This window comes from Callorhinus ursinus, unplaced genomic scaffold (assembly GCF_003265705.2).
Source record: "Callorhinus ursinus isolate GAN/ISIS: 27379988/994484 unplaced genomic scaffold, GSC_fseal_2.0 scaffold18, whole genome shotgun sequence".
Classification (NCBI taxonomy): Eukaryota; Metazoa; Chordata; class Mammalia; order Carnivora; family Otariidae; genus Callorhinus; species Callorhinus ursinus.
In genome coordinates, this window is record NW_027397080.1 from 33,087,171 (window position 1) to 33,112,813 (window position 25,643).

Below are 25,643 nucleotides of genomic sequence, written 5' to 3' on the forward strand. Positions count from 1 at the left end.
TTTGTGGAAGTCTTTCAGGATAACCTGGCTTGTCCCCTGGAGCATGCTGCCCTCCATACGCCACCTTTCCACCCGCTGAGCCCGGGCTCTGCCCTCAGTTTCCCGAGAGCAGGCAGGGCTGAGTGCCCACTGTGCGCCGGTGGTTGCTGACGGAGAGGGGTCTGCTGCCGAGTCTTCCATTTTGTCCTGAATGTTGGGCTCCCCTTACGGCTTTAGGTAAGATATCAACTCACTCGCTTTCTGAAAATTGTTTTTGGTTTGTCTTTTTCAAAAATATTTTACTAAGAAGTTTCAGAAGGCCTAAAACAGTTTTAAAGTGTATAGTTCAGTGGCATTCTGACTTACTTTTTTTTTTTTAATGTCTTTTTTTTTCTCGTAACAGTACACATAACACAAACTTTCCCATCTTAACGGTTTTTAAGCGTGTAGTTCGGTGACATCAAGCGCATTCATGTTTGCTGTGCGGCTCTCACCTCTGTCCATCCCCAGAATTCAAGTCTTGTAAAATCATAGAGTATTTGTCCTTTCCTGGCCGGTTTCTCTCACTCGGAATTATGTCTTCCCGGCGCACCCACGCTGTGGCGTATTGGAGAATTTCCTTCCTTCTCACGGCTGAAGAATGGATATCCCGCGTATTCCGCGTTTTTCATATCCAGCCATCTGTTGTTGATGGGCTTGGGTGGTTTCCACATTCCAGACGTTGTGAATAATGCTAACATGGACACGTGTATACACATATCTCTTCAAGACCCTCCACTCAGTTCTCCTGGGCGTATACCAGAAGCAGAATTACTGGATTGTGTGGAAATTCTCTTTGTAGTTTTCTGAGGAACCCCACACTGTTTTCCACAGTGGCTGCGCCGTTTTACTTTCCCACCAACAGTGCGCGAGGGTTCTGGTTCTGCCGCATCCTCACCAGCACTTGCTGGTTGGTTTTCTGCTAACAGTTGTGTGAATGGGTGTGAGGTGGTGTCTCCCTGTGGTTTTGATTTGCATTTCCCTGATGGTCAGTGACGCTGAGCATCTTTTTTGTGCTTGTTGGCCTGTATCTTTGCTGGGGAGGTGTCTCTTCGGGTCCTTGGCCTGTTTTTGAGTCAGGTGGTTTGTTGTTTTGTTGCAGGGTTCAGGAGTTCTCTCCGTGTTCTGGATGTTAACCTTTTATCAGATAATGTGGTTTGCAAATTTATTTTCATCTTACTTTTGGTGGGCTTTTCTAGCTTTTCCAGCTAATAAATCAAGCTGTTCTAAGCATTCTTGGGCAAATCTTTATGGACACACGTTTTCATTTCTTGTTGCTGAGTGCCGTGGGACCGAGTTCCGGGTCCGAGGTAGATACACGTTACCTTTCCGAGCAGTGCCTGTTTCCCCAAAGTGTTTGCTCCAGCACTGTTTGAGGACAGCTGCTCCGCATCCTCACCAGCTTCTGGTTTCGACTGTCTTTAACGGCAGCCTTTCTCGTGGGCGTGAATGTGGTTTTAATTTGCCTTTCCTTGATGACCAGGGGTGAGTATGTGTTCTGTGTTTGTTGGCCATCCCTACTCTTCCTTCATGAAGCAGCCAGGCCATTGTTTTGGATTGTGAGTAGATGGGAGTTTCTTTTATATATTTTTGCTATAAATCTTGCATCAGATATGTAGATTATGAATATTCTTCTGTGGTCTGTCACTTGCCTTTTCATATTCTTAACATTGTTCTTGAAAAAACAAAAGGCATAGTAGGACTTTATATAATTTCTTTAAAATTTATTTGGACCTGATTTTAAACTTACAGACAAATTACAAAAATACTAGGAATACTGGTCTACTCCTACCCAGATTCACCTGTTCACGCCGGCCGCACTTGCTTTATCTCTGCTTGCTTGCCCGTTTCCTCCTCCCTCCTGTCCTGTGTGTGTGTGTGTGCGTGTGTGTGTGTGCATGCGCGCGTGCATGCGTGTGAACTCTCTGGGAATGATTGCAGACATCACGGCCCCTGACCCCAAACGCTTCCTTGTGCATTTCTGAAGGTGGGGTGCCCTTCTGTGGACGCAGACAGCAGCCTGCCTGGCTCAGCACCGAGTCGGGCCGTAATCTCTGCTGTAGTCCAGGCCTGCTGGTGACCTGGCATGTCCTTGGTGGCATCTCTCTCCAGTGCAGGGTGTGTGGTGGTAGGGTTCCTGCCTCCAGGGTCTCCTCTGATCTGGAGCAGCTCCGCAGCCTTTCTTTGGCATTCCTGATTTTATTTTTATAGGACAGTTTCCCTCCTTTTGGAGACTTTTATTTCTAATTTTTTAGATGTAGAGGTCAGTGATTCATCAGTCTTATATAACACCCAGTGCTCATTACATCACGTGCCCTCCTTCATGCCCATCACCCAGTTACCCCATCCACCCACCCACCTCCCCTCCAGCCACCCTGTTTGTTTCCTGAGATTAAGAGTCTCTTAGGGTTTGTCTCCCTCTCTGATTTCATCTTGTTTTTTCTCTCCCTTCCCCTATGATCCTCTGTTTTGTTTCTTAAATTCCACATGAGTGAGATCATATGGTAATTGTCTTTCTCTGACTGACTTATTTCGCTTAGCATAATACCCTTTAGTTCCATCCATGTCGATGCAGATGGTAGATATTCATCCTTTTTGGTGGCTGAGTAATATTCCATTGTATATATATACCACCTCTTCTTTATCCGTTCCTCTGTCGATGGACATCTGGGCTCTTTCCATAGTTTGGCTAATGTGGACATTGCTGCTATAAACATTAGGGTGCAGGTGCCCCTTTGGATCACTGCATTTGTATCTTTGGGGTAAATACCCAGTAGTGCAATTGTTGGGTTGTAGGGTAGCTCTATTTCCATCTTCTTGAGGAACCTCCATACTGTTTTCCAGAGTGGCTGCACCAGCCTGCATTCCCACCAACAGTGTAGGAGGGTTCCCCTTTCTCCGCATCCCTGCCCACATCTGTCGTTTCCTGACTTGTTAATTTTAGCCATTCTGACTGGTGTGAGGTGGTATCTCATTGAGGTTTTGATTTGGATTTCCCTGATGCCGAGTGATGTTGAGCACTTTTTCATGTGCCTGTTGGCCATTTGGATGTCTTCTTTGCAGAAATGTCTGTTCATTCTTGCGCAGGGGCCATGCTAATCCTCTCTGTAAAAGAAATGTCTGTTCATGTCTTTTGCCCATTTCTTGACTGGATTATTTGTTTTTTGGGTTTTTTGATAAGTTCTTTATAGATTTTGGTAGAAATGCTTTAAAGTGCGTGTTCCTCATGTTGGATTTGGTGATGTATCCTCCTGATGGAGTCAGTGTCTGCATCTCTGCTGGAACACTGCAGTGGGGTGGGTGTGTCCCTCAGGGACCCACGTCAGAGGTGCGTGCTGTCCCTCTGGCTTCGTTGGCCTGCTTAGTTTTTTTTTTTTTTTTTAATTTTTTTATTGTTATATTAATCACCATATATTACATCATTAGTTTTTGGTGCAGTGTTCCATGATTCATTGTTTGTTCATAACACCCAGTGCTCCATGCAGAACGTGCCCTCCTCAATACCCATCACCAGGCTAACCCATCCCCCCACCCCCCTCCCCTCTAGAACCCTCAGTTTGTTTTTCAGAGTCCATCGTCTCTCATGGTTCGTCTCCCCCTCTGACTTACTCCCCCTCATTCTTCCCCTCCTGCTATTTTCTTCTTTTTCTTTTTTCTTAACATATGTTGCATCATTTGTCGCAGAAGTACAGATCTGTGATTCAACAGTCTTGCACAATTCACAGCGCTCACCGTAGCACATACCCTCCCCAATGTCTATCACCCAGCCACCCCATTCCGCCCACCCCCAACCACTCCAGTAACACTCAGTGTGTTTCCTGAGATTAAGAATTCCTCATATCAGTGAGGTCATGTGATATATGTCTTTCTCTGATTGACTTATTTCACTCAGCATAACACCCTCCAGTTCCATCCACGTCGTTGCAAATGGCAAGATCTCATTCCTTTTGATGGCTGCATAATATTCCATTGTGTACATATACCACCTCTTCTGTATCCGTTCATCTGTCGATGGGCATCTGGGCTCTTTCCACGGTTTTGGCCTGCTTAGTTTTGATCACTGGTCAGGTGTTGTGTGATGTCCCCACTGGACCGTTACTGGTTTTGTTGTTGTAGCTAAGAAGCAGTCTGTGGGGAGACCCTTTAAGCCCCTTATCTCATTGTCCTCTGGAGTTGACATCTGTTGCTGCCTCTCACAGAGTGTGGATTTCCAGCTTCACATTGGGATGGACTCAAGGACACCTTTAAAAAAAAACCAACCCCCCCCCCATCCCTGGTTATTCTAGTGCTTGGATTGCCCCAGAGCCGCCCACAGTCCCTTCAGGCTGCGTCCTTATGACCTCCTCTATTGTGTTCTGCTTCCTGAGCGATTTCTTACATTCTGGCAGAACAAGAAGCCCCAGGCTCATCTTACATCTTCCCCGTTCCAGCCCTGAAATCAGCCATTTCTGTGAGGAGCTGTGGTTTCCCACCCCTGCCTTTTTCTCAATAAAATTTTTCTTTTAGAAAAGTTTTAGATTTACAGAAAAACTGTGTAGATAATACAGAGATCCTACACACCTGTCCCCAGTTCTGCTATTATTAGCCTCATTACGATGGTACATTTATCACAACCAGTATTAATATATTATTACCAACCTCAGTCCATGCTTTATTTGAATTTCCTTTCCTAAAGCCCTTTCCTGTTCCAGGACCCCACCTGGGATGCCACACGTCATGTAGTCATCATGTCTTTGGACTTGCGTGCCTTTGGACTGTGACACTTTCTCAGACTGCCCTTGTTTTTGATGAGCCCTGGTTCTTTTTATTATTTTTATTTTTTAATTTTTAAAAAAGATTTATTTATTTGAGAGAGAGAGGTGGGAGGAGGGGCAGAGGGAGAGAATCTCCAGCAGGTTTCCTGCTGAGCACGGAGCCCGATGTGGGCCACATCCTGGGACCCCCAGATCATGACCTGAGCTAAAATCAAGAGTTGGTCGCTCAACCGCCTGAGTCACCCAGGCACCCCAGCCCTGGTTCTTTTTAAATGGGATGTGTCTGCGTCCAGATCTGGGGGTTTCCCAGCTCTGATTTCAGTGGCCAGAGCTGGGAAACTCACCATGGAAACACACATGCACACATACGCACACATGCGTGCACACACGCGTACACACAGCGTGCACAGACTCGGCTTAGGACTGGAATTCTTGCCGACCCTGGGCCATCTGGCAGGGCGCTCTGAGCCTCCTTCCCCATGGTGCCCTGCCTCCTTCCTCAGGGAGAGGCCAGCCGCACCACTGGCCCCTGCGCAGGGTTGCTCCTTCGAGAGAGACGGCCTACCAGCCGGAGTTCAGAGCCGCTTGGCCTTGCCCTGCCGGGTGGCCATGCTGCTCACTCGAGCCACAGAGGGCCCTCCTGTTTCTGTCTGCCTTCAGGTTTGTGGGTATTTCCCTTCCCATCCTTAGTGACTTAGTTTTATTTTTTGAATGTGTAGGACACTAATATGCTTTTAAAAAGTAAAAATTCTACCAAGAAGTGGTTTCAGAAGAGCATCGCTCCCTCTGTGTCCCTTCCGCTGCCTTACCCTGGGCGGGAACCGGCGCTGTCGCTCCCGGGCTGCTGCGTGTGTGTGCAAGTGCACACGCGTGTGTATTCTTGGCTCCTGTTCAGCGCGAGGGGGGCTGACTCCGCATGTGTCCCTGCTGTCACGCTGGGCTGGCCACAGAGCACTTCCCCCTCCTTTGCCGGCTGCAAGCGCTCCATCGTGCCTCATAGCTGTTCACGGATTTCCTGCGTTTGGATAGCTCGGCAGTTTGCAGGGCCTTGCCGTTGGACACCGTGTGGGGGTGCCGTCTGAGTGCTTGCTCGCTTCGCACTGTGGGGCTTGTCTTCAAGGTACGCCCAGAAGGGCTTGCTGGATCGAGGGCTGGGAGGGTGACCCTTGCCGGGAGTGGTGTTGTCAGGCTCTGGGGTCTGTTGCTCGGAGGGGCGAAGTGGCATCATGGTGAGTGACGGTGAGCGAAGTCGAACGGGTGGTCATGTTTGTGGGTTGTCTGTTCACTGCTTTTGCCCGCTTTTCTGTAGTGTTCTTGCAGTTCTTTACATGTTGTGCTCTTTGTGAGTGAGGGCATCTGCTCTCTCTCAGGTGAATTTGCAGATGTCTTCTCCCACTTTGCCATCTGCCTTTTTACCACGTCCCCATTTCTGGCCACGTCTTCGTCTGCTCTGGAGGCCATAACAAAATGCTGTGTGAACGTCAGACACGTATCCCTGCCAGTGCTGGAGCCCAAGTCCAAGGTCATGGTGCCACTGATTTGGTTCTGGTGAAGCCTGACCTTGCAGCCGCTGTCCCTCCCACTGTGATGCCTCCAGGGCTGGGGTTGGTGGGGGGGGGCCGGGGGCGGGGTGGGGCGTGGCTGCAGACAACCTTTCCCCGAGTGCTGATTCCTAAAGAGAGCTGCCTTCTCCCAGGGCCCCTGGGGACCCCCTCACGGAAGGACCAGCCCTGGCCCCCTGTACAGCCATTCTCTGGAGAGTTGGCTGCTCCAAAACATGCGGTCCCCCGTTGACCTGTGGGGGTCCCCCGGCCCCGAGGAGTGGAGGGGCCGTGCCCACAGGAAGGGATGCCAGGCCGCCAAGCCTGAGCCCTGCCATCAAGGACTTTGTCGGACCCAGGAGGAGAAGGCGGAGGGAAGCAGAACAAGGCAAGGGGCAGGTTCTCCCGAGGAAGCCCATGCACGTACCAAAGCCGCTGGGCTGCAGACTCTTGTCTCCAGAGGCCTGGAGTCCACACGCCTGTCGCCCTCACCAGGCACAGCTCCAAGCTCGGGACCATTTTGCCTTTGCTTCTTTTTTTTTTTTTTTAATTTTTTATTGTTATGTTAATCACCATATATTACATCATTAGTTTTTGTGCTTCTTTAATTCATTGTCAAGTGACCACCTTTTTTTGCAAAGGGGACTGAAGTGTTATGACCTCTTTAGCCAGGATGAAGAATTGTCCCAGGTTATGGAACTCTCTTAAAACCACAGCCCTGCTTGTCACTGCTCACGTGTATGTTTACAAAGTCTGTCCTTGGTGGAATGGAATGACTCTACTGTTTGTCAGGTGATTGCTGTGCCTTTGAATGACGCGTACTGTCACGCGCGGCAGATTAAGTGACCGACTGTGTGTTGTTGGGTTTCCTTCTCCACCGTGAGTGTGAAGGAAATTAGCCTGCAGCAGCTGTCGAGTTCACTGTCCATCTGATTTACAAAAGGCTTTGGCATCTAATTGACCGGTGTCTGGAAGGACGACTTTGGGCTGATGACACCTGTCCTGTGAGCCTTTGCTTTGTCCGGTGGCATCACCCAGGCCCTAGGTGCCTGTCTCTCTCCTGACCCTTCACCTTGTAGGCTCTCAGGCCTTGCGCAGTGCACCACAGTGGCCAAGGACCCAGTGTCCTTTACGGAGAATGCCGAGAAATGGGTAACCTGGAGGCGGCCTTGCTCCTTGCTGGTTGTCCAGGTCTCACTGCGCTTACGTGCCCGCCAGTCATGCGGGCGGAAAACTGCCCCTCTGGAGGACGGTCCTTGGTCCCTGCCGCCTGTGGTGGTGGTGGGCATTCTTGGGGCTGGGGTGCAGGTCACACAATGGATGCGCCTGCATCCAGCCCAGGGCTGGGTTCCCTCCGGAGGCTCCAGGGGAGAATCTCTGCTGCCTCTTGCAGGTTTTGGCAGCCCCTGTCCCCCCTTGGCTCACGGCCGTGTCGCTGCAGCTTCTGCCTGCACGTGGCCTTCCCTCTGTCTCTTCTCTTGGTCTCAAATCTCTTTCTGTCCTGCTTTGTAAGGACACTTGTCATTGGATTTGGGGCCCACCTGGATAATCTGGATCTCCTAATCTCATAATACCTAATTACAACTGCATGGACCCTTTCTCCAAATCAGGTCAGAATCGCAGCGTCTAGGGTTTAGGCTGTGGACCTGCCTTTTTGAAGCCGCCGTGGAGCCCCCCACAAGGAGCCAGGTGGCAGCATTCCCGGGGGTCAGGGCTGTTGTCTGTTTGGGTTCTGCCTGGTGGATGTTGGTGTGGCCCTTCTGTTCCATGACAAACCTGGCTTATAATCCAAGTATACTCCTTTGGCCTCTTGTATATTGTTTGCTGTTATAATTAAAAGTCTAAATGGGGAACAATTCAATGGTTTTTTTCTCTTTTGTTTTGTTTTTTTTTTTCTTTTCATGAAGCCAAACCCAGTTGGGCAGGATAAGATGTTATGAAGTAACTGACTTTATCTCAACCACTAAAATTCACCGACAGGAGGAGCCTTGTCCCGTTGACCAGTTAAATAGTTGCTCTCGCTCTGCCCACCCGCTTGGATGCACCTGACCTCCTCAGAGCCGGGGACTGGGCTGGGGGCATCTGAGGGACATGGGGTTGGGGAGGTTCTCGCCTGCAGGTGTCGCCCCGGCCTGGTGGAAGAGAGCACGGGCTAATACATGGCAACCGAATTGCCACTGAGCCCTAATTGTTGCAGAAATCTTTGCAAAGGAGTTATCAGTGACTCGCTAACTGTCTCTTCTTGTTGGAGCTGTTAGAGACAAAAGCGAGGGGAAATGGTTATGTGTATAACTGTCAGATACTCTGCACAGGGGAGAGCTATTATCGATCGAGAACTAGGAAACCAAAGGAACTGTGAAATTGGAAGACTGCATATCAGAATCACCTAATTTGAAAGATTAAACCAGAAGGACTTGCACAAATAGCAGGATAACTTGGATACATATTTTATTTTTGATCCTGTAATAAACTGGATTTTATAAGGAGATGACTGTTTACAAAAGTAGTCTAGAAATGATTGACTCTACATAGTTTTTCTTTTTTAAGATTTTATTTATTTGACAGACAGAGAGAGGAGAGGGAGCACAACCAGAGGGAGAGGGAGAAGCAGGCTGCCCACTGAGGCCAGGAGCCCGATTCAGGGACTGAGCCACCCAGGCACCCTGCATAGTTTTTTTTTAGTGGCCAATTTTGCTAATACATTTATAGTAATTTTTTTTAAAGATTTTATTTATTGGGGTGCCTGGGTGGCTCAGATGGTTAAGCATCTGCCTTCGGCTCAGGTCACGATCCCGGGGTCCTGGGATTGAGTCCCACATCAGGCTCCTGGCTCAGCGGGGAGCCTGCTTCACCCTCTGCCTCTGCCTTTCTCCTTGCTCATGCTCTCTCTCTCTCTGTAACTCTGTGTCTCAAATGAAAAAATAAAGTCTAAAAAAAATATTTTATTTATTTATTTGAGAGAGAGCACGAGAGCCAAAGGCAGATGCTTAACCGACTGAGACACCCAAGTGCCCTCAGTAATTTGGTTTTTAAAGAGCAGTGGATTTAGAGTCAACTTGCAGTCAGTACGGTTTGATGTCACCGTCATCAGCTAACGGGATGGGGAGCAGCAGGTATCTGGCACGTGTTGGAAGTGTTAGGCAGAGTCACATGCGTAGGCTTCTTACTTTGCTGGTTCTTCGTACTTCCAGGATGTGGTGGTGTTCTCATTGAACTGGCAGGGACCCAAGTCCCCGCTCACCCCTGTGACCGGGGCAGATGGGGTGGTAGCTTACCCCGTGAGCTGAAGTTTGGCTCAGGACAGGCCCCACTGAAGTGAGGTTGGTCCACTTATGATGGGGCCTCAGGAAGAGGGATTAATTCAAGACCAGACGCTTACTCTGGACATTTCTCCCACTGTGACTGAGGATCTAGCAGGATGGGAGACCGTCGGGCAGAGGAACAGGACCGCCTGACTGCAGTGAGACGAATGTGCTTCCTCTTCTGTGTTGGGCACTGCCCGCACCTTCCCTTGGCTGTGGCGTGGCCCAGCTGACCGTCGAGCCCTCTGCGCTGGGCTCCAGCCAGAGTCCTTTGGTGTGTGTGTGCGTGTGTGACGATCTGCCTCGGGCAGATCCTGGCCATGGCAAGGGCATGGCAGCTCACCCATGTGCCCCAAGTAAGCGGGGTTCCTTGGGAGCCCCAGCTGCTCTGCTGCAGCCTGGCCTTCTTCTGTGGCTTCGACACGGCCCGTGTCCGCGGGCCCCCCTCGGCTCCCACCTCCTTGGGGATGATGTCTTTGACTGTCCCGGATGGGGCATGGGCTTCCCTTCCTTCCAGGAGTGTGAACCCCCCCGCCCCAGGCTGCCCGCCCTCCCCCTGCCCGGGGCCTGAATGGGGAGGGCTGCCTGGCTTAATGGATGTGGCTGGTGGTCTAGAGACCACACGGGGTCACCCCGTTCCTCTGCTGCCCATGAGGAGGGCCTTAGGAAGGCTGTGCTTGTGCTCCCGTTACCGCCTACAGCTTCTGGTTTTTCTCCTCCCGCATCAGCAGCATCACCCCCAGCGCCAGGCGGCGGGCAGAGGCAGGGTGGCTCCTGACCCTGGGACTGGACTGTTTCAGTGCGACTCTGGTCAGGACGGCTGTGCGCCGGGGCTGGAAGGCACCTTGCTGGGCTCCCAGTCCGACCGGCTTGCCGAGGGCCCTGTGGCCTCCGGCCGAGAGCGGGCCTTCCTGGAATCCTGATATGCTGCCTCCTGGGGAGCCTGCGGCCTCTACCAGTCAGGGGCTCGGCGGAGCCGGGGTGTCTGACAGCACCTCTGGCAAGGCGGCCGTCGCCAAGTCCCACACCCCGGCTGCGCAGGGGTTCCAGGCCTGGAGTGTGGCTTTATTCGTAATTCTGAGTGAACCGATGAAGTTTAATGGTACCATTAAAACATGCTGAGTCAAGCCTGAAACCGTATTTGAGAAAATGACTTTTCCCTGATCCCAGGTTTTCCTTAGTGTCCTCATTGCTTTCACTTGGCTAGTGATAGAGAAGGCGGAAGAAGGAACGACACAGAAAATTGGGCCTGGCCGGTTTCCCAGGTACACAGAGTCACATGTGTGAAATGTACCATTCGTTATGAGCAGAAGTGTAGCTGGAGAAAATGTGTGTGAATAATACCAAATTGAATTCCACGTGCATTCTTCATTATCACTAACACCAAGTGTCGTTCCTAGTGTTTTCCTAATGGATGTGGGTAGTTGTGGGCAAGAGACAGCGTGCTTACAGATCTGCACAAAGAGCCTCAGGTAATCGGGGGTCAGAAGGATGACGTCTGTCTTTAAAAGAAAAGCCGCTGCTGCTTTGAGCCAGAAGGGAGATCCATAGAGGAGAGGGTGCTGGTTAGGTTGGCGGGGGGGGGGGTCTCAAGGTGGGCGGCTACTTCCCTGCCCTCCGAGCTTCTGTGTCATGCCCTGCTGCTCTGGTTCCTTCTGCGTGACCCTGCCTGGCCGCACTGCTCCCTCGTGACATCTGCAAGGTGGGTCTGGTGGTAAGTCATGCACTGACGCACTTCGTTTCCCTTCTAGGCAGCTTCGGTTACCTCTCTGTCTAGCATGGCGTGTATGCACATGGTTCGCTGGGCTGTTTGGAACCCCTTGCTGGAAACTGGCTCCGGGAAGGTGATCTTACCTCTGCAGGGTGGGATCCGGCCCAACCCCTCACACTGTCTGGTCTATAAAGTACCCCCGGCCAGCATGAGCTCCGAAGAGGTAAGTTGTTCAGATACTTCGTGAGTATGACTCTTTGCATGTGAGCTTCTAGCAAGTTCCTACATTTTCAAAACCAGAAGTTGACAGGTTTGTGGATGTGTCACGAGCAGAATTTTTTCATCTCATGGATGTGCCCTTAAAGGACGAGCATGATTGCTGACTCATGTCAGCTGTGACCTGAGGCGGGTTTTATCTTGGGACTTAGGACATCCCCATTCGCACATCAGTCTCGAAAGATGGCCAGAGGGCCTGTGACTTTTATTTGTACACACTGTGCAAACAGGGTCCACTTCTGTGCTGTGCGTGTACATGTGGGGGATGGGCCTTGTGCAGTGCCAGGGCTATGGTCAGCTCCAGGCAGTGGGCGTCAAGCCTGGCTCATCTCTGTGCCTAGTTTCTCGTGCCTGCTGGCCCTTGGCTCCTTCCAGCTTTGCACGGAGGGCAGGCCACAGCAGGAGTTTAAAAATCTGTGCTTGGAATGAAGATTTCTCTGAACCCTGGTAGAGAAGACAGGTAAAGGGGGGCGGGGCCGGTTGAAGGGTGTGCGAGGGGTCTCCTCTGCCGGCCACTGCCAGCCTTGCCTGATGGGTAGCAGGGACCCAGGGAGCCGCGGGTACCGCGGGAAAGTGCTACTGGTGACGGAAGCCCATCCCATGCCAGCGTCACTCAGTGTCCCATGCAGGGTGCTGGGATCTGCCCGTGCCCCTGAACCGTACTTCGTCTGTCTCAGCGGTGCGGCCAGGAGCCTTTTACTGCTCACCCGTCTCGTTTTTCTTAGGTGAAGGGACCGTCCCTGGCCCTTGAGTGAGCTGTCTGTGTGCTGACTCTAGCGACAAATGTGATTTTCAGTGTTGTTATTTACGATGTGGATAATGCTTTGGGGACCTGGGTAAGGGAACAGCTGATTGTGCAGCTTTTCTTATTACGGGACTGTCTCATTATGGGACCACATTTTGCTGCATTCCCTCACGGACTAGTCTGAGCCCTTATTGTAAAACTCCCATTAGAAATCCTGAAGCCGTTGCCTCTCTCTCTCCCTCTTGGTATGTATATATGTATGTATTTAAATATTTATTCTATTTAATTTTAGCCTTGTCATGCCACGACATTCCCTTCACTTTCTAAGTGTGTAATGTAAACTGTATTGGGGGATAAGTGTTTGGAAGACTTGACTATCTTGAGGACACAAATATATCAAATACTGCCATTTTTCACAAGGAATGTCACTTCTAATTGGGGTTTCTCAACCTCAGTGCTGCTGACATTTTGGGCCAGATAACTCTTTGCTGTGGGGATTGTCCTGTGCTTCAGCGGATGTTCATCCCCAGCCCTGGCCTCTACCCGCTAGATGCCCACAGCATGCCCCCACCTGCGACACATTGAGTTGTCTGTGGACATTGCCAAATGTCTCCTGAGGGCAAAATTGCCCCTGGTTGAGACCACTATTTAAGCATCTATAACTAACCCAAAATAATGAACCAAAACTGGTCAGAAACTTAATTCTGCTTCCTCCTCTGCTTCTTCCTGTGTTTGTCTTCTCCAGCACTGTCGGCCTCTGTCCAGGCAGATAGCGTGGAGGCCCAGGTGTGCCTTGTCTCTGCCCCCACACTGGGGCATTCCATTCAGTGAACTTCTACTGAGCACCTATATGTACCCTTGGAAAAACGTCCCCGATCCCGTGAACTTACCCTTAAGGGGAAGTGGCAGATATTAATCAGAAGAAAATATTAACATTAGAAACATCCCATAATTTTTGGCTAAGTAAATTTGGGGGTTTGTGTTATGATTATTTCAATGTTATTTCCTGTGTAGGTTAAGTAGTGTGTTATGATTGTTTTCTTTCTTAACCAACGCCTGTATTTTTCCAAGTAATTGTCTTTTAAAAAAAAATTTTATATCTCCAGAGGCAGCCACTTTCAACCCTTAGCTGTGACTTATGGTGTTTACTTTGTTTCCAAATATTATGCTTCTCCTGCTCTTTCTTAGTTTATCAATTTTAGACATTATGTATTGACTTCCAATAATGATAGATGAGAACTTTAGCTTTTTGATACACTCCTGCGCTCTTTAAAGAAACCACTCTGTCCTCCCACTGTGTGGTGTTTGTTTCCAGAAGCGTGCAGCACAGTGGGGTCTGGCTCGAGGGTTGTGAAGCCCCAGGGAACTGGACCAGTCTGGTGAGGCCACAGAGAGGGAGGGGCTTGGGAAACAACCCCATAACTTGTTTAAGACATGATAGGTTAACCCTCAGGCTGCACATGCTTGAGTCTGACCCTGAACTGCTGTACCAAAGACCCAGAGAACTGACTGTGGATAGACCACCAACCCTGTCCCAGTGTTGCCCTGGGTGGATCACATGCAGGAGGGATCCGAATAGTGCTGCACGGGTTTGACAACCCATAGAAGGCTGGTTGGAAACTGTGGCCTGAACCTATTGTGCTGATTTCTGATGAAACAGAAATATCAACATACTCCACAGGATTTAGGTGAGACTCAGAGTCTCCTAACATAATATCCAAAATGTCTGTGATATAATCTAAACCTAATTGACATGTAAAGAACCAGGAAAATCTCAACTTTTAGAGAAAAGACATTCAACAGACACCAAAACATTCCATGCAAACACTAATCAAAAGGAAACAGGAGTGTCTGTATCAACACCAGATAGAGTGGACTTTGGAGCAAAGGAAATTTCTGGGAATTAAGAAAGATATTACCCATGATAAAAGAGTCAATTCACCAAGAAGACATAGCAGTCCTAAAAGTGTGTGCATCTAACACAGAGCTTCAAAATACATAAAGCAGAAACTAATTAGTAGAAGTGAAAGGGCAAACAGACAAATTTATGGCTATAGTTGGAGACTTTAACACCCCTCTGAGTAAACCAGGGAACACATAGAAAATCACTGAGGACACGGAAGAACTGAATGACATCATGAACCGTCTGGATCGACATGACTTCTATAGAACCCTGCACCCAACAGCAGCAGAACGCACATTCTTTTCCATTGCACAGGGAACACGCAGACAGACCACATCCTGGGCCATAAAACAAACCTTCACAATTTCTAAAGAATTGGAATTATACAGGGTATGTTCCGTGATTATAATAGGATTAAACCAGAAGGCAATAAAGATAGGAGTAAAAAGTATGGGCACTTGGAAAGTAGACAGTACATTTCTAAATAATCCATAACTCAAAGAGGAAGCCTCAGGAAGAAATAGAGGATGTTTTGGACTGAACAAAAATGAAAATACATCAAAAGGTGGAGGATGCAGCTGATGCGTGCTTCCAGGGAAATTGATAGCATCAAGTGCTTGTATTAGTACAGAAGAATGGTCTCCATTCAGTAATCTTATCTTCCACATGTAGGAGCAAGAGAAAGAAGAACAAACTAACCCTAAAACCAGCAGAAGAAAGTGGTAATAAAGAGCAGAAACCAATGAAATTGAAAACAGAACAGTACGGAGACAATAGAGAACAAAAATAGAGAAAATCAATGAAACCAAAAGTGGATTCTTTGAAAAGATCAATAAAATTGATACATGTCCAGAAAGAGCTACAAGAGAGGACTCAAATTGCTGATGTTAGGAGTGGAAGAAGGACCATCACTGCTGGCCCCACAGGCATCAAAAGGACAGTAAAGGAACATTGTGAGCAACTCTGTGCCTATAAATTTGGCAATTTATCTTAAACCAGAAATTATCAAAACTCACCCAGGATGAAGTAGACAAACTGAGTAGTCCTATGACTATTACAGAAACTGAATTTGTGGTTAAAACACTTTTGAGAAAGCAATATCCAGGCCTATTTACTCTGAATTCTACCAAATGACTTAAAGAAGAAAGAAGAGCAGTTTTTTTCAGTCTCTCCCAGGAAATAGAAGGGAACAATTCCTAATTCACATAATGGGGCCTGCACTATCCTGATAACAAAATTAGAGAGAGACAGCATAAGAAGACCATGGACACATGTCCCTCATGGACATGGCTGCAGAATCATCAACAGAACACTCACAAATTGAATCCACAATATGGAAAGAAGACAACACCATGACCGAATGGGGGTTTGTCCGAGAAATGCAAGGCTGTTTTTGTTTTAAAAATTAATCAATATAATTCACCATAGTAAGAGCCTGAAGAAGGTAAACTGTATAATCATAGCAATTGACACACACAAGGCATTTGACAAAATTCAACATTGATTTATGATAAAAAAAAAAAACTGTGAACAAACTAGGAGAAGAGAAGCCCCCCCTTCTGCTCGGTGGCATCCACACAAACCCGTCAGTGAGCATCCTACTGAGTGGTGAGAGGTGGGGTGCCATCCCCCTAAGATCAGGGACAAGTGAGGGATGTCCACTCAGCATTCAGAATCTCATTCAGCATCATACCCGAAGTCCTAGCCAGGGCATGAAGGCAAGAAGACAAAATAAAAGACACACAGATTGGAAAGGGAGAAACAGAACTGTACTTGTTTGCAGATACCATCATTGTTTGTATGGAAAGTCCCCAGGGATCTACAAAAAAACCCTGCTAGAATAAATTAGTGACTTTATTGAGGTTGTGGGAGACAACAGGAGGTCAAGATAGAAAAATCATTCATTTCCGTATGTTAGCAATGAAAAGTTGACAAGCAAAATAAAAAACAAAGCAGTATTACTTACAAAGCCCTTTCCCTCAACGAGATAAATCTAATAACATGGTGTTTATGGAATCTGTCTGCTGCAAACTGTAGCACGTTCCTTTTGCTGCATGTCACTATTCTTGTGGTTACTCTTGGTCTTGGGTGAGATCACAGAGGACCTATGTAAATGGAGAGACACGACATCTTTATGGACGGGAAGATCCAATATGATAAAGATATAAATTCTCCCCTAATTCATCTATAGATAATGTAATTTTAATCAAAATCCCAGCAGCGTTTTTTTTTTTTTTTTTTTTTTGTCTACATATAGAAAAACTGATCCTAAAATTTATACAGAAAGGCACAGGAATTAGAAGAGTCCAAGGAATTTTGACCAGAGTAGTGAAGTTGGAGGAATCATACCCCCCTGTTTGACATTTAGAGTAAAGCTTTTGCAGCCCCTGTAAAGGGCTGTGTGAGGGATTGGCACATTAAGTGAGGGGAACAAAACAGAGAGTCTAGAAGTAAACCACAGTGTCCTATAGAATGAATTCCACACACACCACATGACCCAGCAGTCCTGGTCTTGGAGACATGAAGACTTAGGTTCACATAGAAACATGTGCCCCAGGGTTTGTAACCGCCCACACTGAAAAGAGCCCAAAGTTGCTTAAACGTGTGAATGCATGAATAAACCGTGCACGTCGTACCACAGAATGCCACTCAGCAGGAAAAGGAACCGACGACTGATATGTCCTACTGCTTGGATGAGGCTCATCAGCATTGTGTGGAGTGCAGGAAGCCAGGATCAAAAATGATCTGTCATATGGTTCCATGTATATGACATCCTGGGAAGACCAGGTTGCCATGATGGAGGGCAGCTCAGTGACGGTGGGGCCAGGTGGGGGCAGCATGAGGGAGCGTTTGGGTGATGCACTGCTCTGCGCCCCGATTGTGGTTGTGGTTACATGTGTTAAACAACGATATACCTACATTTAAAAGGTCAGTTTTACATAGGTTTGTTTAAAAACACAGGCAGACCTGGAGAAATGGGATTTCTGCTTGTGTAAGAGTCTTCCCTGCTAATGTGGTCTTCTGGGATGTTAATGCCATGGCTAACTGTTTCTGCTCAAGAAGTGACTTGATTATAATCTAGGAACACGAGGCTTCAGCCGTCCCTGGGTTGACGTCAACTTTGGGCTGGGGGACCCGTTTCTGGCTATAACACAGGGGCACTGGTGATGGGAGGCGGCTGCCATTGTTCTCACTGTGTCAACCGTTGGTGAAGCAGGTGGAGTCGGGGACCGTCCAGTTCCAGTACTCACTGAGCCCCGAGGGACACCTGGATACAGCCACGGGGCTCATCCACAGCCCTGAGGCAGAGCGGCAGCCTTCCAGGAGGCCACCCACATCCCCTGCAAGTAAGTGTTTGCAGAGAACTGACTTTTCCAGCGCATGGCATGACTTTATATGTTCCCGAGGAAAAATACTTAGTCCAGTACAGTAACATTTATTCAGTAATTGCCACAGATGGGTTTAATTTGGGTCCGTTGGTTGAGCTTTTGCTTAATATGGAAGTAGAGAATTGGACGGTGCCAGAGCGTGGCCCGGTGCCCTGTCAGCTGTTTCTCACAGCCCTCTGACCTAAGGCCTGTGGAAGGCTCTGCCGGTGACACTCAATGGGGCAGGTAGCATAGGGCCCTGCAGACGCGGGCTCAAGAGTTAGAGCGTGGCCAAGAGCCATGGGCTGCCGTCTCTGTGGTGCTGTTAATGTGCTGACCATTTGTTGTTCTGGAAAGTTGCTTTCTACTCCCTTGAAGCGCTGTCTGGGAGTGGGGTGTCTGATCTCAGCTTGTGGCTTTGAGAAAGGGAGCGAGGGATACCAGTAGAGCGACGTCCTTCTCCGGGGAGCAGTGACGTGTCCGCATGGGTGCGGGTAGCGAAGGAGCGATAGTGGCTGCTGGGCTTGTGTCTGGCTGGCTCAGCGCCTCTTGGCTTCTGCCCAAGGACCCCTGAGCCAGTGTCTGACTGAGAAGCCCACCTGTCAGGCCCCTGCAGGACTGTCGTCAGAGGGGTATTGGAGAAGTTCACTCTGCAGGGCGTTGAGCCCTGGCCTGAGGCTTCTAGAGATTGCTCCAGCTGAAAGAATGTTCTAGATCATAGGAGGTTCATCTCTTAGGAAGTTAGGCAGGTAGGGAATGAACAAACGTGTAAGCCTGCAGAGGGGAACTTAGTCCTGGTCCGTCTTCCTGATGGACACTGCTCGTTTCCAGGGAGGACCTGCTGGTGTCTTGGCTGCAGGTCCTAGGTGCTGGAGCAGAGGCACTGGTGGGTCTGGGACTCATTTGGGACTGATACTTTATGAGTTGAGATTCCAGTTTATGGAAACTGGTCTTGTTGAATTTGACAATTGGTGGAAGCAGTCCACTTATTTCTTTGGCCTAGACCTTGACACAGTGACCACTGTCTTCATGGTCTTCCAGGGTTTTCTGAGATACCTGAACGTATTCAGGTACCAGACAAATAGTCCGTTGCTTTGGGACAAACCACATCATTAAGCATTTTCCTTCTTCTCAAAAAGGCAGTGCATTTGATGGTTTTAGTTGTTTTTTCAATTTTTGAATATCGTGCTCACCAGCTTGCTCCCAGGATTTGTGTTTACCACCAGAGTGTCTGTTGATAACCAGTCTTTAACGTCTGTGGCCCCACTGGCCGTGGGGCTGTTGCCAGGATATCTGCCGGAGTCCCCGCAGTGGTGGGCGGAAGGCATGTATTTTCTGTCAGGGTCTGTGTAGAGTGTTTCCAGTTTGTCTTGATAAAGTTGAACGCCTTGAAGGCATGGAATATATCATTTAAAAATACTAAACAAAGGGTGCAATTTATTTCCCACCCATTCTGTAAATCTAGCATCTTTCCTTCCTTGACGTATATTCGTAGTTACATTTTATTTTATTTTTTAATTTTTTAAAAAGATTTTATTTATTTGACAGAGAGAGAGAGACAGCGAGAGAGGGAACACAAGCAGGGGGAGTGGGAGAGGGAGAGGGAGAGGCAGACTCCCCGCAGAGCAGGGAGCCCGATGTGGGGCTCTATCCCAGGACCCTGGGATCATGACGTGAGCCGAAGGCAGACGCTTAATGACTGAGCCACCCAGGCGCCCATAGTTACATTTTAAAAATAAAACAAATACCGACCTCTGAGAAAGGTAAATATGGAAGATAGTGTCTCAGATTATAAAAACAGGTAAACATTGTGATTAAATATTTTTGATGAATTTACTCAAAAAAAGGACAGTAGTGAAAGGCAGTAGGCGTAGTTCATCTCCGTCTGTGGAAAAGCCTGAATAAGTGGAGTCCTGGGAGGACGCGCCTGCACAGCTAGCTTTGCCGGGAAGGCGGAATGACTTTTCCTGGAAAGGAGTTTTCAGGGGCTTAGTTTACGGTGCGGTCATGGTGCTGGAAACAACAGCTGGTTTCTTTGAAGACTTTCTGATCAAGTTAATTCTAAGCGGTGATGGGATTGCCTTGTCACTTGGCTGCCTCGGGCATGCACCAGCTGTATGGGCTGTGGGCTTGGGCTCACTTTCTCAGTTGCCTTGACCGTTGTCGTGTGCAGATCTGGGATTTAAACCTGGTCTGCCGCGCTCTCTGCTTCCTAGAATTATCTGTTAATTGATTGATTTATTTTTATTTTATTTTTTTTAGATTTTATTTATTTGACAGAGAGAGAGAGAGAGAGAGACAGCGAGAGCAGGAACACAAGCAGGGGGGTGGGAGAGGGAGAAGCAGGCTTCCCGCCGAGCAGGGAGCCCGATGCGGGACTCGATCCCAGGACCCCGGGATCATGACCCGAGCCAAAGGCAGTTGTTTAACAACTGAGCCACCCAGGCGCTCCTGATTTTTTTATTTTTAAAAAAGATTTTATTTATTTATTTGAGAGAGAAAGCGCGCATGCACGCATCAAAGGGGGGGCAGGGGCAGAGGGAGAAGCAGACTCCCCGCAGAGCAGGGAGCCCGACGTGGGCTCGATCCCAGGACCCCGGAGATCATGACCTGAGCTGAAGGCAGATGCTTAACCGACTGAGCCACCCAGGCGCCCCCATTAATTGATTTTTTGCTTGGGATTCACGGGGATTCTTGGATCTCTGGGTTTATAGTTTTCATCACATTTGGAAAAATTTTCATCCCATCCTTCAGTTTCCGTGTTCTCCCTCCTTTGTGGCCCCGGTCACACAAACGTCAGGCCGCTGGAAGTCCTGCTGCACACAGCTCGTGGTGCTCTGTTCCTCGCACTGCTCTGTTCCTCGCACTGCTCATGCTCTCTGCACTGGAGACGGTTTCTGTTGCCGTGTCTTCAGGGCCGCTCTCCTCTCTTCTGCAGCGTCTGGTCTCCCGTGCACGCCAGCCAGGCTGCTTCTTGTCACAGATGCTGTCATTTCATCCCCGGAAGTTCTGTCTGGGTCCGTTTTACATCTTCCCTGTCTTCACGGGGCGTGTTCAGTGTGTCCTCTAGCTTTCTGAACACATGAAATGTAGGTGTAAGCCCTTTAATATCCTTGTTTGCGAATTCTGATAATCTTTGTCAGTTCTAGCTCAGTTTTTACTTATTTATTTTTATTTTTTTGAGAGAAGGAGAGAGAGCGAGTGGTGAGGGCAGAGGGAGAGAGAATCTCAAGCGGACTCTGCACTGAGAGTGGAGCCTGACGCGGGGCTGGATCTCATGACCTGAGCCAAAACCAAGAGTCAGACACTTAACTGACTGAGCCACCAGGTGCCCCAATTCTCGCTCAGTTTTGATTGGGTAATTTTTATCCTAATTTGGGTTGTATTTTTCTGCTTCTCTGCTCTCAGTACTTTTTATTGGATTACAGATATTGTGAATTTTCTTTTATCGAGTGCTAAATACTTTTGTATTTGATAAATACTCTTGAGCTTTGGGAACAGTTTGATCCTTTCGGATCTTGCCCTTAAGATTTGTTAGATGGGATCAGATCAGCTTTTAGTTCCCACTGACAAGACCCCTTTGTGTCCTCTACCTGACATCTCCCGAATTACGAGGTTTTCCAGTCTGGCCTCTGCAATGGGCCTGTTTCTGGCCTCCTGTAAGCACTAGGGACTGTTCCAGTGGCTCTTGCCCCAGCATTGGGTACTTTCCTGATCAGTCATCTGCTGGATCCTAGGGGGGACCCTCTGTAAATGACCAGAGCTCCCTTTCTGTTCACCTTGTCCTGTCTGGTGCTTGGCCCTGCACACTGGAGCTTCGTCGGTCTTCTCGGACCCCTGGCTCTGTCTTCTCCATCAGGGGTCCCCCGTGCCCCATCTCCCTGCACTGTGACCTGAGACTCACTAACTGCAGTAAGCTGGGGCAGTTGCAGGTCTCCCTTCTTTTGTTTCCTGCCCCTCGGGATCACTGTCCTTTGTTGCCTGAATTCTATTGTCTTGAAACCTGTTGTTTCATATATTTTTTGTCAGCTTAAAAAATTTTGTTTCAGATGCCTTTGTTTCTGGTCACTGTTTCTTGACTCCATGTTGGCCAAAGACGTCTAGTCTTTGCCTGCTGTTAATGGTTTCTGGGCTGCTGAAGTCCTCCACCCCAGGGCTGATAGTCCCGTGGTTCTGAAAGTTTTCCCAGCTACTTTGTGCTACTGTGATTCACTAGACATGCTGTGTGTTTTCGTGACTTTGAGTCGGGCTCATGCTCTCTGCTGGAGCGTATCTCCCCTGTGCACTGCATTTATTTTGCTTTGAGATAGATTCTTTTTTTTTAATTAAAAAATTGCATGGTTAAGAACAGCCAAGGCAGTTTTGAAGACGAAAAAAGCGGCTTCACCTTTCCTGATTTGCAGATGTATAGAGTTACAGTAACTAGAACAGTGTGGCATCGGGACAGAGACAGATAAGAAGACGCAGTGAAGAGTGTGATGGGTGGACAAGTTATAGATGAGTGTGTGTGTGCTTTACTGTTATTGTCGTAACAAATTACCATACATGTAAAGTGGCTTAAAATAGTACGAACTTACTGTCGTACAGTTTTGGAGGTGAGAAGTCCAAAACGGGTCTCACAGGCTGACGAAGAGGTCTTGGTGGGGCTGGTTCCTTCTGGAGGCTCCGGGGCAGACTCTGTCTTCTTCCCAGCCTCTAACAGCCGCTGCATCCTTTGGGCCCTTCCTCCCACTTCAGAGGCACTGGGCAGTTTCCAAATCTCTCTCTGACTCTGATCTCCTGCCTCCCTGTCCCATATAAGGACTGTTTTGATTGCGTTGGGCAGACCCAGTCATCCAGGAGTCTCCCCGATCAGCAGCCGTTGTTACTGGCTGTGCAACATCATTACATTGACAGGTTCTGGGATTAGGATGTGGGTATTTCTGGGGTGGGGAGCGTTGTTCTGCTTCCCAGCCGGAGTAGGCAGGGACCAGTCACTTAACCGTGCGGGAATGATTGTCCATAAGGGACATATAAAATTAGACCCTAATTTTATATCATGTGCAAAAATAAGTTTTAGGTGGATTATGAAACAAAACTCTAGAAGTGGTAGAAAACTCTAGAATTAGAAGATTAGAAAGAAGAAAGATTGTAGAAATAGCTGCTCCAAATCAATAAGAAATAACGAAAATGGGAAAGAAAAATGGGCAAAGCACATGAACAGGGGATTTCCATGGAAGAAGCCAGGGTGGCCAGTGAGCACGAGACAGGGCTCAGTGTCACTAGTGACTGGGGAAATGCACAGTGCAATGAGGAATCACTTCATTCCTCCCCCGACCTCCCCGCCCCCACCACTGGGGAGATGTAGCTGTCTCATAGCACGAGGTCCACGAGGATGCTCGTGGGCAGAGGGTCTTACCACGCCGGCACGAATGCCATGCAGACAGACGCTTTGAGGAGCAGTTTCATGATGTTTCGTTCATACCCTGCGACTCAGAGGTGCTGTTTCTAGATGCCAGCAGAGACCGGCTGGTTCCTCAGTGCATGGTGGCCTGCCCACTCCCCCTCGGGGATGGGAAAACGAGCTGGTGTATTTGGACGACCAGATGCCATACAGCAGTCAGAATGAACCAAGTAGATCTTTGCATGTCCTCAGGGATGAATCTTCAAGACCGTGTGTGGAGTGAAGACGGCAGGTTCTGAAAGGAAGTGTATGACGTGGCAGCCTTTGGTAACTTTGACAACAGTCACGTGTATCGTTGACGGGCGTGTGTGTGCTGATGGGATGACCCTGGACCACGCACTGGCTGTCTCTGTTCGTCAGTTTTCTCAGCTGTGAAATGGGATGCAGCACAGGCCTGAGTAGGAAAAAACAAAACTTGAGAAACCTTAGAAAAAAAATTGGAGGATATTTTCATGACTTTGGGGTTAGGAAAGCTTTCTTTTTTTAAAAATTATTATTTATTTATTTTTTTAGAGATTTTATTTATTTATTTGGGAGAGAGAGTGAGCAAGCACGAGTGAGCATGAGCAGGGGGAGGGGCAGAGGGAGAGGGAGAAGCAGACTCCTCAATGAGCAGGGAGCCTGATGCAGGGCTTGATCCCAGGATCCTGGGATCGTGACCTGAGCCAAAGGCAGATGCTTAACTGACTGAGCCACCCAGGCACCTAAAAGGAGATCCATTTTATTTTATTTTATTTTTTTAAATTTTTTTTTAAAGATTTTATTTATTCATGAGAGACCGAGAGAGAGAGAGAGAGAGAGAGAGAGGCAGAGAGAGAAGCAGGCTCCCAAGGAGCAGGGAGCCCGATGCGGGACTTGATCCCAGGATCCTGGGATCACGACCTGAGCTGAAGGCAGGTGCTTAACCATCTGAGCCACCCAGGCGCCCAAAGGAGATCCATTTTAAAAAGAGATTATTAGGGTGCCTGGGTGGCTCATTGGGCTCCTGGTTCAGCGGGGAGTCTGCTTGTCCCTCTGCCTCTGGCCTTCCCCCTCCCCCTGCTTGTGCTCACACACACACACACACACACGCACTCAGACACACGCACTCACACACTGTCTCTCTCAAATAAATAAAATCTTTTTTTTTTTTTAAAGACAATAAACAAACTACCAAATATTTTAGGTAGCAAAAAGAAGAATGTACCACGCTGGTGTGAGATGTGGATACTGGGGAAGGGGCATATCTGGGGCAGGGAGTATATGGGAATTCTTTGTCCTTTCTGCTCAGTATTGCTATGAATATAAAACTGCCCTAAAAATAAATCCTATTTAAGAAAAGAAAGAGATAGAGGGAATGACTTGTGGGAAACTTTGTAGTTATGCCCATCTTGATTTGATTCATTTGTGTTCAGGATTTCTGTCTGTCTCCATAATCGAGCTTCCTCTGTGGCAGAGGTCAGTAGACTTCAAGGCCAGATAGTAAATACTTCAGCTTTTGTGGGCCGGATGCCCTGCCGCGGCTCCTCTCTGGTGCTGTCTGGTGAAAACCATACGAACGAGCTTGGCTGTGGTACAATAAGTTCATTCACAAACACAGGTTGTGGGCTGAATCTGACGGGTGGGCCGTAACCATCAGATCCCTGATCTATAGCTTTCTTTTTTGTCATGTCTTTATCAGGTTTTGGTATTTGGAGTGTGCTAGTTTTGCAAAATGAGTGTTTAGTTAGGGCTCTCTAGAGAAACAGAACCAGTGGGCTATCCATGTAGGAAGAGATTTATTATAAGAAGTTGGCTCACACTATCTGTGGAGGCTGAGAAGAGGCTCAGGAAAGCTGCTGGTGTAATTAGTCCGAGTCCAGAGGCCTGAGAGCCAGGGAAACCCACCGTGCAGATTTCGGTCTGGGTCTGAAGGCCTGAGAAGCAGGAGCATGGAGGGCAGGAGAAGATGGGTGTCCCAGCTCCATGGTCAGGCAGGAGGGGCCCATTTTCTCCTTCCTCTGCTCCTGGGTTTTATTCAAGCCCTCATCATCCCACAGATGGGATGATGCCCACCCACACTGGGGAGGGCAGACTGCTTCCCTCAGTCTTTCTATTCAGATAGTAGTTTTATCTGGAATCACCTTCACAGAGACACTCAGAATGATGGTCGGCCACATATCTGGGCCCCTGTGATCCATCTTGTCTACTCAACACAAAAAATTCATCATCACAATGAGTTAGGATGCTTTCTGTCTTTTTCTGGGCTTTAAAATAGTTTCAACAAAAGGCAGGACCTGTTTCTTGAAGGTTTGATAAAACTTACCTATAAAGCCATCAGGAACTTAGTGCCTTTGGAAAGGATTTTTGGACAATGTTAATCTTGAAAACAACCAAGGTTATTGAGCAGCAGTTGGGTTTATTCCAGAATAGCAGAGGAATTGCAAATGGGGATGTGCAGACCATGGTGAACCCTAGGCCAGTCCCAAGAGCAGAGGAGAGTGAGGGCCTGCTCATAGAGGGAAGGAGGAGGCTGGGAAGGGTGGTTTTGAGCAGAAGTTCACTGGAGCAAAAGAGAGCTCTGAGTGGCGGCTTCTCATGGGCTGCAGGTCCCTGCTGGTCCC

At 48.4% G+C, this 25,643-nt stretch overlaps 1 protein-coding gene across 6 annotated transcripts in view; it reads left to right on the plus strand.

Moving 5' to 3' along the window:
• Positions 1-25,643, plus strand: part of NPHP4 (nephrocystin 4) — a 111,794-nt gene that overhangs the window by 38,949 nt on the left and 47,202 nt on the right. For 5 of the 6 annotated variants that reach the window (XM_025856316.2, XM_073903435.1, XM_073903438.1 and 2 more), the window contains 2 exons: positions 11,367-11,549; positions 17,465-17,597. In XM_025856316.2, the coding sequence (XP_025712101.1) occupies positions 11,367-11,549; positions 17,465-17,597 (316 nt within the window). The remainder of the gene's footprint in view (positions 1-11,366; positions 11,550-17,464; positions 17,598-25,643) is intronic. The other variant, XM_073903437.1, reaches the window with a different exon arrangement.